Source organism: Montipora capricornis, chromosome 6, assembly GCF_036669925.1.
Source record: "Montipora capricornis isolate CH-2021 chromosome 6, ASM3666992v2, whole genome shotgun sequence".
NCBI lineage: Eukaryota > Metazoa > Cnidaria > Anthozoa > Scleractinia > Acroporidae > Montipora > Montipora capricornis.
Genome location: NC_090888.1, coordinates 24,099,671 through 24,112,846, shown reverse-complemented (window position 1 = coordinate 24,112,846; position 13,176 = coordinate 24,099,671). Strand labels below are relative to the sequence as shown.

The 13,176-nt window shown below is 38.0% G+C and overlaps 1 protein-coding gene across 1 annotated transcript in view; it reads left to right on the top strand.

Moving 5' to 3' along the window:
* Positions 1-5,215: 5,215 nt before the first annotated feature.
* Positions 5,216-13,176, top strand: part of LOC138053469 (uncharacterized) — an 8,772-nt gene continuing 811 nt past the window's right edge. Inside the window, exons 1-2 of the mRNA XM_068900099.1 lie at positions 5,216-5,318; positions 10,207-10,500. Coding sequence (XP_068756200.1) covers positions 5,228-5,318; positions 10,207-10,500 — 385 coding nt within the window. The 5' untranslated portion in view covers positions 5,216-5,227. The remainder of the gene's footprint in view (positions 5,319-10,206; positions 10,501-13,176) is intronic.

The following is a 13,176-nucleotide window of genomic DNA, read 5'->3' as shown; positions in this document are numbered from 1 at the left end:
TGAAGGCTTTCTTCAAATGGTAAAAGCTTATAATTTTTGCACCTTATAACATAATGGATAATGTACCTGCATTAATTTGCTTTGACAAGCGTATAAAATGAGGTGATAACCGTATAATCCACCACGGGTCGTGCCTTGTTTTAAAGCCATTAAACAAGCCCTGAACCTTGAAATATTTAATGGCATCATTTCACCCATGAGTCCAAAAGAATGTAATGTTTTCTTACTTTTTTTTTTCCAAAGTTCCCTTATTTCGTCTTTCACATTGATAACTACCCCCACATTCTCCTCAGTTTGAGGGAAAAGCATTCTATGAAATAAATAAACCTCAGGACTCGCTCATTTATTGGGACCATTTACGCAATCATATGGTGACAATTTTACGATACTTACAGGAAATTTCAATACAGGTAGGTAAGCTTTTGACTATTGTGCTAGCATAATTGTTGGCACTATTTAGCAAACCGAGCATAATTCCTAGCGCTGCTGGCATAATCTGCTCTTTTTGGCTTTCATGGGACGAAATAATTAAGTAATCTCGTTTTGACTTTCTTTCGAAATATTTTGTTGACTGTTGGCTCCGGAGCTGCCTGAGGTCGATGCGATGCTTCATTATCTCATGTTCCGTGTGCACTGAGCTGATTGGGCTAAAAAATATATCATGGCGTCCTCGCCTGCATGCTCGATCATTTGACTGTGTGGTGAATTTTGAATCTTACAGGTAGATAAAAATAAGAGTTTTTAATATTTTTTTTCTGATTCTGAAGAAAAAGCTGCAACTGATATATACATGTTTCGACATTTGATTGGATATTTATTATTAGAAGGAGCCTATGAGCTTGCAGTCAGTACGTCAGAGTATGTTCCTTGTTTTGTCTAAATTTGCCCTGCTCTGTCTCTATTTTGCTTATAAAACTAAGTAGTGGGTATAGAGTGTTATAGATGAGACTTTGCGGGACCGCGAGACACTTGTTTGAAAAATCGAACCAGACTTGCTTCTCTCTCCGAAATCCTCGACATAGCCTTCACCAGGATGAAATTCGAGCCGCCGAAGGCTTTCAGAGATTTTCACATTTCGAAAACAGATAATTAACAGATAGCAGAGCAGGAGATGTCTAAGAGTGTATGAATTTAAGAATTAATCTACTCACAAGAGACAAATTCTCAGGCAAACGTAATATTTCAAGGCGATTAAAATCATTTTTATTATAGGGGGGTGAGGTCATATGTACGACCGTCCGGCCGTACGTGAGGGTAGCACGTAGGTACTAGGCAACCAGTGTCAGTTTAGAAACAAATTCGAAAAGTCAGGCACTTACTGAACTTTAAAGAAACGGAAAATATATTTTGACCATGGTTTAACATAAATCTATGAACTCTAGAAGCATACGCTGTTTGATATCCTATATCCATACGCCATTTGATGTAAAATGGTTGCAAAAGAGCGCATGCGCATATGACAACTTGTACTGTACCAAGACACAATATCAATACCACATGGAAAAAAAGGTAGAAATTTTTTTTCATGTATATGGGAAATTGATTATGATATAGGGAGAGAACAGAGCTTTGTGGATGAAAGGGATATGTCTTATATGGTCCAGGGGCCGACATTTCTCTCCCTCCCTGCCTGATCGGGGGTCGACAGGTATCTGAAACTTAGCTCACAGTATAAGCGATCCGCGGGCCGAAATCTCGGGGATACTCGTCATGATACGCCGCTCTAGCTCCACGTCTAGAGGTACTACTTACTAGTTCAAGTATTTTTGTGTTACGGGTATTTGGTTTGCGCATGCGCAAATATTCCTAAATGAAGTGCTTACCATAATCAAGAAAAAATGCGCTGAGACAACAAGCTTGATCCCAGGGTCTTCGCGACTTTCAGCGTCATGAAAAAAGGCAAAGCTGATTAAAAAAAGGAAAGGAATACTGATGTACCTATTAAATTATCCAATATTATAAAAAGCGCTGCTTTTCTTCGTCAGAGTGTAACAAGTGTTACAACTTTAAATGCACCTCAGTAGATGTCATTTATTGCATAACTTGCACGCTATGTATGGTATGCAGAGGAAAGGGAGCAAAATGTTTTGGTTTTTTGTACAGCGCATGGGGAGCAAATGAGCCAAATAACAATGGAAACAAGCATTGTGCTTACCTCGACTTCCACGACAAAAAAAGGTGGAATATGTACAAGTGCCACTATGTAAACGAGTACCCTCCCTATGTCCTTTGCCAAAAGAGACAAGGGTAAGAAGGATCAGTCATACGAAATTGATGAGTTAAAAAAAGCAAGCTATAAAATGAGATAAATGTCCCGAATTAAGCAATGCACAGTCCTAAACCCTACCCCTAACCCAAACCCTAAACCCTAGCCCTAATATAGAGAGATAAGCTGACATTCTTCGACGTTTATGCCATAACACAGTAGGCAAGTCCTCAATTGTAATTAATTTTATTCTTGTGATTAGTGTCAATAACAAAATGTTGTAAGATGATTGGGCGTTAACAGCCCTTACCTATGGCTTAATAAGTTGTTTCAGGTCCACACTGTCCGATTTAACCTGTCGGATTAGAACTATTTAAAATTGCACAGGATAAATGGGGCAATTAAAGAGCCAATAAAAAAATGAAGCACTTTATGCCACTAACCAATCAAAATCAAAATTCCTTTATTCATTAATTTTATGTTTTTCTTTTTTTTTTTTTCTTTTTTTTTAGAATTTGACAGCCTTTCTTCAGCCGTTGACTTAGACTGTTTCTCACATTTTTTTTTCCTATTGCCATTATATATTCACTCTTTAAATACAACATACTAAGATCTATTATTTTCTCAAGCATCTGAGCGGTCCGGAATCCTAAATTCTTGAATGTGATTGGCTAATTGCGCGCGCTCCAGCGGTCCAGATTTTCCCATACGGACCCTGCGTACGGACAGCTACTAATTCACCAGCTTTCGCGTCTTTTCCAGCAGTTTTTTTTTTCACTGAAAAGAACGTAAAATGTAAATAATGACCTAAGAAATGTGTTTAATCAGGAGCCCATCCTGGAGCGTGCAACTTCCATACAGCGTCTGTGAAACGGCGTTTTCACAAGTAGGTTTATTTTTAGACTAGCCCTTCCCGCGAATTAGGTCAAAAAACAAAGTCAGTTACGGTTCGGTGACCCTATGACGTCAGCTTAATTTCTTGTAATTGGTCATCGGGCTCCTGTGGGAGTTTCATTAGCGGGAAATGCAATCTAAAAATAACCTTACTTGTGAAAACGCCGTTGCACAAGTATAGTTAAGTTGCACGCTCCGGGTGATGGGCTCCTGGTTTAATGTTGATTAGATTTCCTATTTTACTAAATGTCAAACGCACGCGTACACCAGATTTGAAAATGGCTGCAGTGAAAATTCACAACACACAGTACAAAGTACTCTACGGAAGAAAAAAATAAACACATTATTTGCCGGCCTAGGTCGGTCCGTATTGGGAAAAACTGTGCCCTCGGTCTTAAGTACGGCCCCGAGTATCCCCGAGATTTCGACCCGCGGATCGCTTATACTGTGACCTAAGTTTCAGATACCTGTCGACCCCCAATCAGGCAGGGAGGGAGAGAAATGTCGGCCCCTGGACCATATGAGACATATCCCTTTCATCCACAAAGCTCTGTTCTCTCCCTATATTATAATCAATTTCCCATATATATGCAAAAAATTTTCTACCATTTTTTCCATGTGGTATTGATATTGTGTCTTGGTACAGTACAAGTTGTCATATGCGCATGCGCTCTTTTGCAACTATTTTACATCAAATGGCGTACGGATATAGGATATGAAGCAGCGTATGCTTCTAGAGTTCATAGATTTATGTTAAACCATGGTCAAAATATATTTTCCGTTTCTTTAAAGTTCAGTAAGTGCCTGACTTTTCGAATTTGTTTCTAAACTGACACTGGTTGCCTAGTACCTACGTGCTACCCTCACGTACGGCCGGACGGTCGTACATATGACCTCACCCCCCTATAATAAAAATGATTTTAATCGCCTTGAAATATTACGTTTGCCTGAGAATTTGTCTCTTGTGAGTAGATTAATTCTTAAATTCATACACTCTTAGACATCTCCTGCTCTGCTATCTGTTAATTATCTGTTTTCGAAATGTTAAAATCTCTGAAAGCCTTCGGTGGCTCGAATTTCATCCTGGTGAACACTATGTCGAGGATTTCTGAGAGAGAAGCAAGTCTGGTTCGATTTTTCAAACAAGTGTCTCGCGGTCCCGCAAAGTCTCATCTATAACTCTCTATACCCACTAATTAGTTTTATAAGCAAAATAGAGACAGAGCAGGGCAAATTTAGACAAAACAAGGAACATACTCTGACGTACTGACTGCAAGCTCATAGGCTCCTTCTAATAAATATCCAATCAAATGTCGAAACATGTCGTATATATCAGTTGCAGCTTTTTGTTCAAAATCAGAAAAAAAAATTAAAAACTCTTATTTTTATCTACCTGTAAGATTCAAAATTCACCACACAGTCAAATGATCGAGCATGCAGGCGAGGACGCTATGATATATTTTTTAGCCCAATCAGCTCAGTGCACACGGAACACGAGATAATGAAGCATCGCATCGACCTCAGGCAGCTCCGGAGCCAACAGTTAACAAAATATTTCGAAAGAAAGTCAAAAGGAGATTACTTAATTATTTCGTCCCATGAAAGCCAAAAAGAGCAGATTATGCCAGCAGCGCTAGGAATTATGCTCGGTTTGCTAAATAGTGCCAACTATTATGCTAGCACAATAGACAAAAGCTTACCTACCTGTATTGAAATTTCCTTTAAGTATCGTAACATTGTCACCATATGATTGCCTAAATGGTCCCAATAAATGAGCGAGTCCTGAGGTTTATTTATTTCATAGAATGCTTTTCCCTCAAACTGAGAAGAATGTGGGGGTAGTTATCAATGTGAAAGAAGAAATAAGGGAAATTTGGAAAAAAAAAAGTAAGAAAACATTACATTCTTTTGGACTCATGGGTGAAATGATGCCATTAAATATTTCAAGGTTCAGGGCATGTTTAATGGCTTTAAAACAAGGCACGACCCGTGGTGGATTATACGGTTATAACCTCATTTTATACGCTTGTCAAAGCAAATTAATGCAGGTACATTATCCATTATGTTATAAGGTGCAAAAATTATAAGCTTTTACCATTTGAAGAAAGCCTTCAACAAGTTAGCAGAATGTGGAAGGGAAACGGTTGCTCCGCTGTTGTGCTGCTGTTAATGTTAGCTACTCAGGCTGTGGTTTCACAGAGACAAAGCTTAAAGTTTGGTAAGTGTTGATTGATTTGAATAATAAATCTAGATCCAAAGGATTTCTTCTAACAGTAAGTAACCGCCCCGGAATTTGTGTATTTAACGAGCCTTAATTGATGTTCTCAAATTACATCAGGAATTCCATAAGAATGAAACGACAAGCAAAAACGTCTTTGAAATGCACGTTTCCATGACTTCGACAGATGTAGGACAATATTTCTGTGTGGGTTACTTTCTACATTTACATAATGCCATTCTCTGACATCGATGTTCGTTTTGAGAGTTAAGAGCTCAAAGAATCTTGGCCTGTCAGTTTTCCTTTAACTCCAAACCTTTAATTTCCCATTTGGAATAACAATCAATGTTACAGTTGCGGTTTGATGTCTCCCACTTAACTTACATTGCCAGCCAAATTGCTATAGAAGTTTTTTAGCTCCACAAAGTATCGAAATCAATGAATGTTAACCATAGCATGCAAAGAAACACAACGGAAAGAGGTTTAACTTTTTAAAAATGGCACTAAAAAGTCTTATCCCCGCCAGTTTTACGTCAAACAATTCGGACTTCATTTTTTATTATGACCCTCCTTCCGCAAAGAGATGGCAGAACGCTCTCTATTGAAAAGCCATCGGGTCTCAAATGCAAGCATCTCTAAAAACAATCTCCTCTGAGTGAGAGACTTTTTCCTTTATTTTTGTTTTAAATATTTTACCCAAATTGAGAGCTTCTGCTCATAAAGAAAAAACAAAGCGAAAAAAAAAGATCTGCCAAGCTTTCGATTGCATAGTGACAGACCCATAGCTAAGAGCGATTTGGAAAACATTAGCTCCAAACTACAGTCAAAAGTTTTAATTCATAGCTCTCTTTCATTACTGTGTATCTAAATTAACTTCAAACAGAGGAAAGAGACTGGGAAAGGCTGATGTCGTGACTGAATAAAGGCCATTTGCAGAACTATTCCCAAATGGACTTCGATTTCTGGTGAACAACTCTTAGGTCCTAGTGCTTTTTTTTGTTGTTTGGTTTTTTTTTTCCGTTTACAGAGAAGTTTCAATTTTAGAGATAGTTCTATCTGCTTGTTGCAAAAGACTGACGTCTTTCCACTAATATCATGGGATTGTGCAAGTGAGTTTTGATATTGACGGAAAAAAAAAAGTATTAAAGCGACCATTAAGTTCTTGGACCATGTTTCCAGAGAATCGAAGAAACAATAGGTAAGAGCAATATGCCAATAATAAAGCCCAACGTGCAACATGCAAAGCAGTGGTATTTTACTTAACTGACTTTTTTTTTCACCAGCTTATTTGAAAGCAAGTTAGAGTGAGAAACTCAATCGGTCCTTACTTAGCAATTCGGATAGATGACGAAAGGTTTTGTGCCTAGAAAATGGATTTTGAGAGTAGTTTTAATTTGCCCAACGGTGATTTTGCTTGGAGGCTAAATCCGGGGGGTGTCATTGTAGTCCACGCGTATAGACGTATAGTATTAATACACAGTTTGTGTACCACCATAACCATAACTAGTCGCGAACAAAATAAATTGGATTTTATCACCACACGCCTGCAAGTAACTCTTGGAATTGATGACGTAGGGCAGCCACGCAAATCACCGCATTTAACCCTTTCATTTACGTAGGAGTAGATTTTACTCTATCTAACGCCAGACGATTTTACTCGTCAATGGGGAACCCCTTGGGAGTGACAGGGTTAAAAAGAGCATTTTGGGTTTCTTGCAATTTAGTTTAATAAGTGTGAAAATCTTTTATTGTTCATAAGCGTCAAGATAATTTTCTTACCAGTTCTATTTAACAAACAACCTAAAAGCAAATAATCAAAGTTTTTGTTCGCTGCCGAACATTCCTGACTACGGAAGCGCCTCGGATGGTAGTAGCATTCTTCTGCTGAAAACATGAGAAAGTCAGTGGTCAGACCTTAGTCGACAGAGTTTTGAAATTAGTGTACGGCCTTTCATGCAATCTCTGAATACAAAACTGATCAGATATTGAATAGTTAGGTTCGTAACGACTCAGTTGTTCATCGTAATTTGAATGACTGTCCAATTTTACCATTTCAGTGCGTACTCTGAAAAGTCTTCTCAAGACAAAACACACCTTTAACTCTAGCGAAAAGGCAAGATTCGAAGGGAAAAAAAACATATGATATGTTTCAGCCAGTGCTTTTCTAAGCTCTCATTATTCCGTCGGAGCGTAAACTCCTTTAACCCTTTTCAACCGGTCCTCCTAGGTGAAGTCAAGCAACTATTAGCATGACGTATTTACGTACAACCATTGAAACGCGAGCGGTGAGGTTTCGTTTTCCTTAATAATTATTCAGGCTTAGCCAATCGAAAAATAATTCTTTTGTTCATTTTCGGAGGTTCGCAGTTCGATAAGTACCCTCACGTCCTCTCGTACTTGGTGCAAATTGTTTCCTTTGAATAAATTCTACGACACGCTCATAAGACACGACACGTGGTTGTGAAACATTCTGCCCTTATCAATGAGGATATACCGGTACGTAATTTACAATGTCATACGCCACTCAGGTACTTTTAGACAGTTACCATTTGAGACCAGCTTTCAGCAACTTGACAAAATGTGCAATTTGCTTTCTAGGCCAAACTGCCAGAAGTCTTATACCTCCCTAACAATCAAATTAAACTGATATTGAACTCGATTTGTTCCCTTAACTGAGGTTATTACTTTAATTTTAGTACGGGCAAATCTTCCCCAAAAACAGATCTGAGCTTCATTGTAATACTACCCGTTTGGAACTTTTCTCAGCGGTTACTTAACCGACTTTCCACATCATCCCGCCGGCCTGTCTTCAGAGCTATTAAGTCTTAAATGCTGAGAGGGACAAGGGACTTTCTTTTTTAGTATCGCCTCTAAAATTCTATTGAAATATATAGCTGGTACCTGCATAACAAATTAAAAGACTTATCGCTAACTCGCTGACTAAATTATGTCACTGCTGACTCTTCGTAGTTTCATGATTCCGAATCTCACACCAGCGTCTACCTTTAGAGCCAAACTGCCACAGGTTTTTTATAGAATCCTAGCAACACAGACCAAAGGCAAAGGGATTACTTGAAATCGTCTTCTTCAATTGATTGAAATGCTTATTGCGTTCACTTTAAGTTTCATTGAGTACGAAATCCTAATAAGATGCATTATTTTCTTTTTTATTTTCGTGAGAGACAACAGTGGAGAAAATTCAAAGGAGTATTAATGGGAAAAAATACCACGTATCAACTGATGAAATTCTCTTATCGGTTGATGCTAGCTGTAAAATAATGCTTAAAATCCTTTAAACGGCTCTCGTAAAGCAAAGACGTTCTTCCTATAAAATTTGGCGGACAACCAGGAGATGGAACTGTTCAAATAATCCAGTACTAACAAAGTGTTAAAGGCTATAATTCAGCAAATTTTGGGCAAAATCCTAATAACATCCGTAATACCTCTCCTGGAACTTTTATATTGCTGGAAAGTAGATTGAAAACGGTCTTTTACAATTGTTTTTCAGCTAGTATGCTTAGTTAGAGAGAAAGAAGAAAATTGGTCGAACATTAGCCGAAGATTAACCTTTTATTAAAGCTTTGAAGTTCGATTCAAAAACTGTTTGAAAACGCAAGTTGAAATTACTTATACCTTTAGACAAGCTTATTAATTTTTTTTCGCGCCAAAAACGCGATTGTTGCCTTTGCTTTACATCTAAGCATCAAATCCAGTCCAACATCACAAGGCCGTATGGGTAAAACACATAGCATTAAATTACACAATTTCCCAGAGAATCTGTAAATCGTCATGTTATCTAAAATAACAACGGCTGAGAGGAAATTGTTAAAAGATACGAGCGGTACCGTAGGGTTAGTGCTAAGTCATCATGTTTTGTGAACTTCCACGGGAAAGTGATATCAAAATGGCGGACCGATCCGCTTAGAACTAGACATATGACTTACCTCTCCATCCCCATCGACTATTTCGGATATCGACCATAGATTATCGTAAGGGGAGTAGGTGACCGACATTTCGCAGTTTCTTCTTAAAAGACAGTATACTCACCCTCCCCTAGATAAAATATTTCGAGATACTTACCCACCACTACGCGTGGTCTAACAAAGAATTCGAAGAATTTCCATTTTTTTTTTGTGTGTCAAGTAAGACATCATGTTTTTTCCAACTCTTTGGAATATTGGCATCTGACGCCGGAATTTTCATCAGGGAATATTATGTTGCTTACATGAAATATCCCCCATTCTAAACCTAAAAGTTCTCCTTCCTTCGGACTTAAAACTATCGAGTGTACACATAGATCTCTATCAATCGGGAATTTGAAAAAAAAAAACAACAACAACAACAGAATCGTCTCCAACTTTATTATTGAAAAACGAACAAGCTAAAAAAGTTCATTGCTTTTGTTTCGTTCTTTTTTTCAACGTTCAATTGAAAACCACTCTATCCATTGTTGCAAGCAAGTCAGATTTGTCATGTATATTTTCCTTTTCCGACTCAAAGAGTAAAAATAAGTTAGCGTATAAAACAATGTCAGCAATGTTTATCACGTGTAGTGATAATTCATTTTTTGCACAGGGGAAAGCGCGCTTTGATCCATTTGGAAATCGTATCCTATTTTGCAATAAAGTAGTTGAAAGTTTTGATAGAAAAAAGTCAACTTTTACCTAAACAGGTTAACAAAAAAAAAAACATGGCAAGCAGCTGTTTAAAGAGGTAGCAACTGTAGCACTTGTAACATTTGTGCGACGAACGAATTACAAAGGCCCAAGTAACGTTTCGTCGTTGAAGAAAGCGAAACACATTTTCCATACTGCCTTCTCAATTTCATAAAATTGAACTTCAATGTTTCGTCATGCGCTCTTTTAAACTTGCCTTTTCTCTTCAGCAGAGAACGAGTCCTTAACAGGTACTCGCCGTACCCTCAGCAGCACAGCGCAAGGGTTTTTCGTCGGCTTGACGCCTCCCCAAAACCTGCCGAATAGTGCATTGTCGACGACGAGTAGGGCATTATTAATAGAGCAGCAACTGAGACGGACTGGAAGCAAGGTGTATTTTGTTACGCTATTTGATAAGAACAGAAACATCCCTTTTTATTCGGCCTACAAGTTGGAACCAGATCAGGCGAAACATATTGGAAAGTATACGAGGAGGCAAGGGTCAAGCAGTTGGAGGACTACTCCAGGTGGGTAGTTGTTTTTTTTTTTCAATTTTCTTGACTCCTTTGCCACTTTCTTTCTGTTTTATATTAATATTTGATCAAAGTAATGTTTGTCATGAGAAGATTCAATGATACATTGTCAGCAACAGAGTAAAATTAAAGGGGTTTGCTGTGCCCGCCTTGGCAGTAAAGGACAAAATATAAAGGGCTTCGGCAGTTTTTCCCCGTGACAGCTACGCCATGCTGATGAGTCCTGTAAGAAGAATGAAGCACTAGTCAGTGGCTGTTGGTGCTAACCATTGGTTAAAAGGTATCGAAACCTATACGTCTCTAAGGTAGTTAAACTCGGTTAGCGCTAACAAAGCTTTGAGCAAGTGAACTCATGCCTAGACGATACGCTTGTGTACTAACCATACTACTTATCTGAGACGTCAACCTGGCTAGCGAGGTTAATTAACATAAAGACGAAATAATAACTTACTGGCCACCATGTTTGCAATCACTCTATTGATGCACTTGGTTGCAGAGAAGTTCAATTTGGTTTTTCATGATTACCCCGCGTTAGTAAATAAGTGAAATTTGGTTTATTGGGATGATTAACAAACCCGAGATGCTATGGAGTTTAGTACGGAATATGTCTTACACTTGGTTGGAAGAGAAGAGATCATTACTAAATTGAACATCATTTATTCATTTGAAGACCTTGACCAATTAGAACGTTTTAGTTGTTATTCTTTACGTTATATTAGAAACTTATGAAAATAGTACGTGCTCTCTCATTGGTTAATAGGTGTGTAAAGATAAGAGTATGTAAACACCGTTGTGATGTCACATGAATTTTGATTGGTTAAGTGTCGTCAGATGCGCGTTTTGATTGACTGGTAGGAAATATGAGCTTGTAGCAAGAAAAGCTATTTTGGTCAAGAAGTAAATAAACAGCATTCTCCTTCATTTGTCGAATTATTTTCGAGAAACATTTTATTTAAAAAAAAAGAAAAAAAATTAAAAAAAAAAAAAAAACAATAGGTGAATTGGTATTCTTTTAACTCGGGGAGTTGGAAAAATACTCGACAGTTATGCAAACCCACGACTGCGTCTTGGGCTTGCATAACTGTCGGGCATTCTCCCAAGCCCACTCGTGTTTAGATGACGCTATGCAAACACGAAAAAATGTCCTCTGCCGCTTCATTGGAAAACTGGGGCGTGTTCAGCTCTATAAGTAATTTATCCAAAATGGCAGCCAAAAATGGCGGCCGAAAACACAAATAAGTTAAAATAAAATAAAATAAAATAAATAATAATAAAAAAACACGTATGCCAGTACTAGAAAGGGCACCTTTAATTTAGTGACGCTACAAAGTCTCAGCATATTAGGTGTTTTATCAGCTAATAAATTGTTGAAAAAAAAATTACACACGTTTTTATGACTGGGGGCACGGCGGGGAGTCATTCAAACGTCAGTAAATCTAAACTGAAGTTTTCCTGGGCAACATAACACCCTGCGACGTAAATCTTCACTGGACAACTAAAATATATACTTATGTGCTCTTTCTTTATTTTTTGGTATTAGTTTTACCGCTCTTTTTCTGAGTCTGCAACAATGAGCAGCTTTACCAATCCATTACTTTTAACGAAAACCTCCGATCAGCAACCTGCAGCTGGTTCAGGTCATTGTTATTTAAAGCCTTCTCAACCAGATACCTTTATGAGAATGTCTTTTTGTACACCCTAAAATCAAAGGGAATTTGCTCATTTGCAGCTAGTTAAGAAATAAAAATACTTAATTTGAGTGACCCAAACTAGTAGAATTTCAGAAAAAAAAAAGTTTTTTTTGTTTAAATATGTTGAAAACATGTGACAAGTGGTATGAAAACTGACTTGTAGATCCGAACATGGTGGTTAAAATATTGTACTAAAGGCTCAAATGTCGCAAAACACGCGTGGACTTTTAATCATGATATTGACTTTAACAATTCTAAAATCATTGAGAAAGCGAACAACTGGAGTAGAAAGACATTGGAGTCATGGCACACGGCAAAAACTGTTGGGGCAGACAATAATTCGTGCCCGCTCCCAAGACAATATCACATTCTCTTAAAGAAACACTAATTTTCTTAGCATTTCAAACATTCTTTCTACTACATGCTTTTATCCTTTAATTTATGCGAATTTTTCGTCATATTTAAATTTCTTTCGCTTTTAGGCTTCACACATTTTTATCCGTTGAAGGCAGAAGTTCAGTCTGTCGAAAGCTCATAGTTTTTCAAAACTTTTTACCAGAGGACGATTTTACTTTTTCTTAGCATGAATCCTGGTAACGGATCTTCAATATTTTCACGTACAAAAATATAAATACATTAAGTACGACCTCAGTTGTTGAGCACCGGACTATCACGCGGGGGGTCGCGAGTTCAACTCCGGCCGGACCAACACTTAAGGTCTTTAAATAACCGAGGAGAAAGTGCTGCCTTTGTAACTACATCTGCAAATGGTTAGACTTTCAAGTCTTCTCGGATAAGGACGATAAGCCGGAGGTCCGGTCTCACAATCCTTAAATGTTAATAATCCTGTGGGACGTAAAAGAACCCACACACTTGTCGCTAAGTGTAGGGCACGTAGTTCCCGGTGTTGTGGTCTGTCTTCTGTTGTGTATCATGGTTGGGAGGGTAAAAAAGGGGCCACAGTAATTGGCGCAAGCTG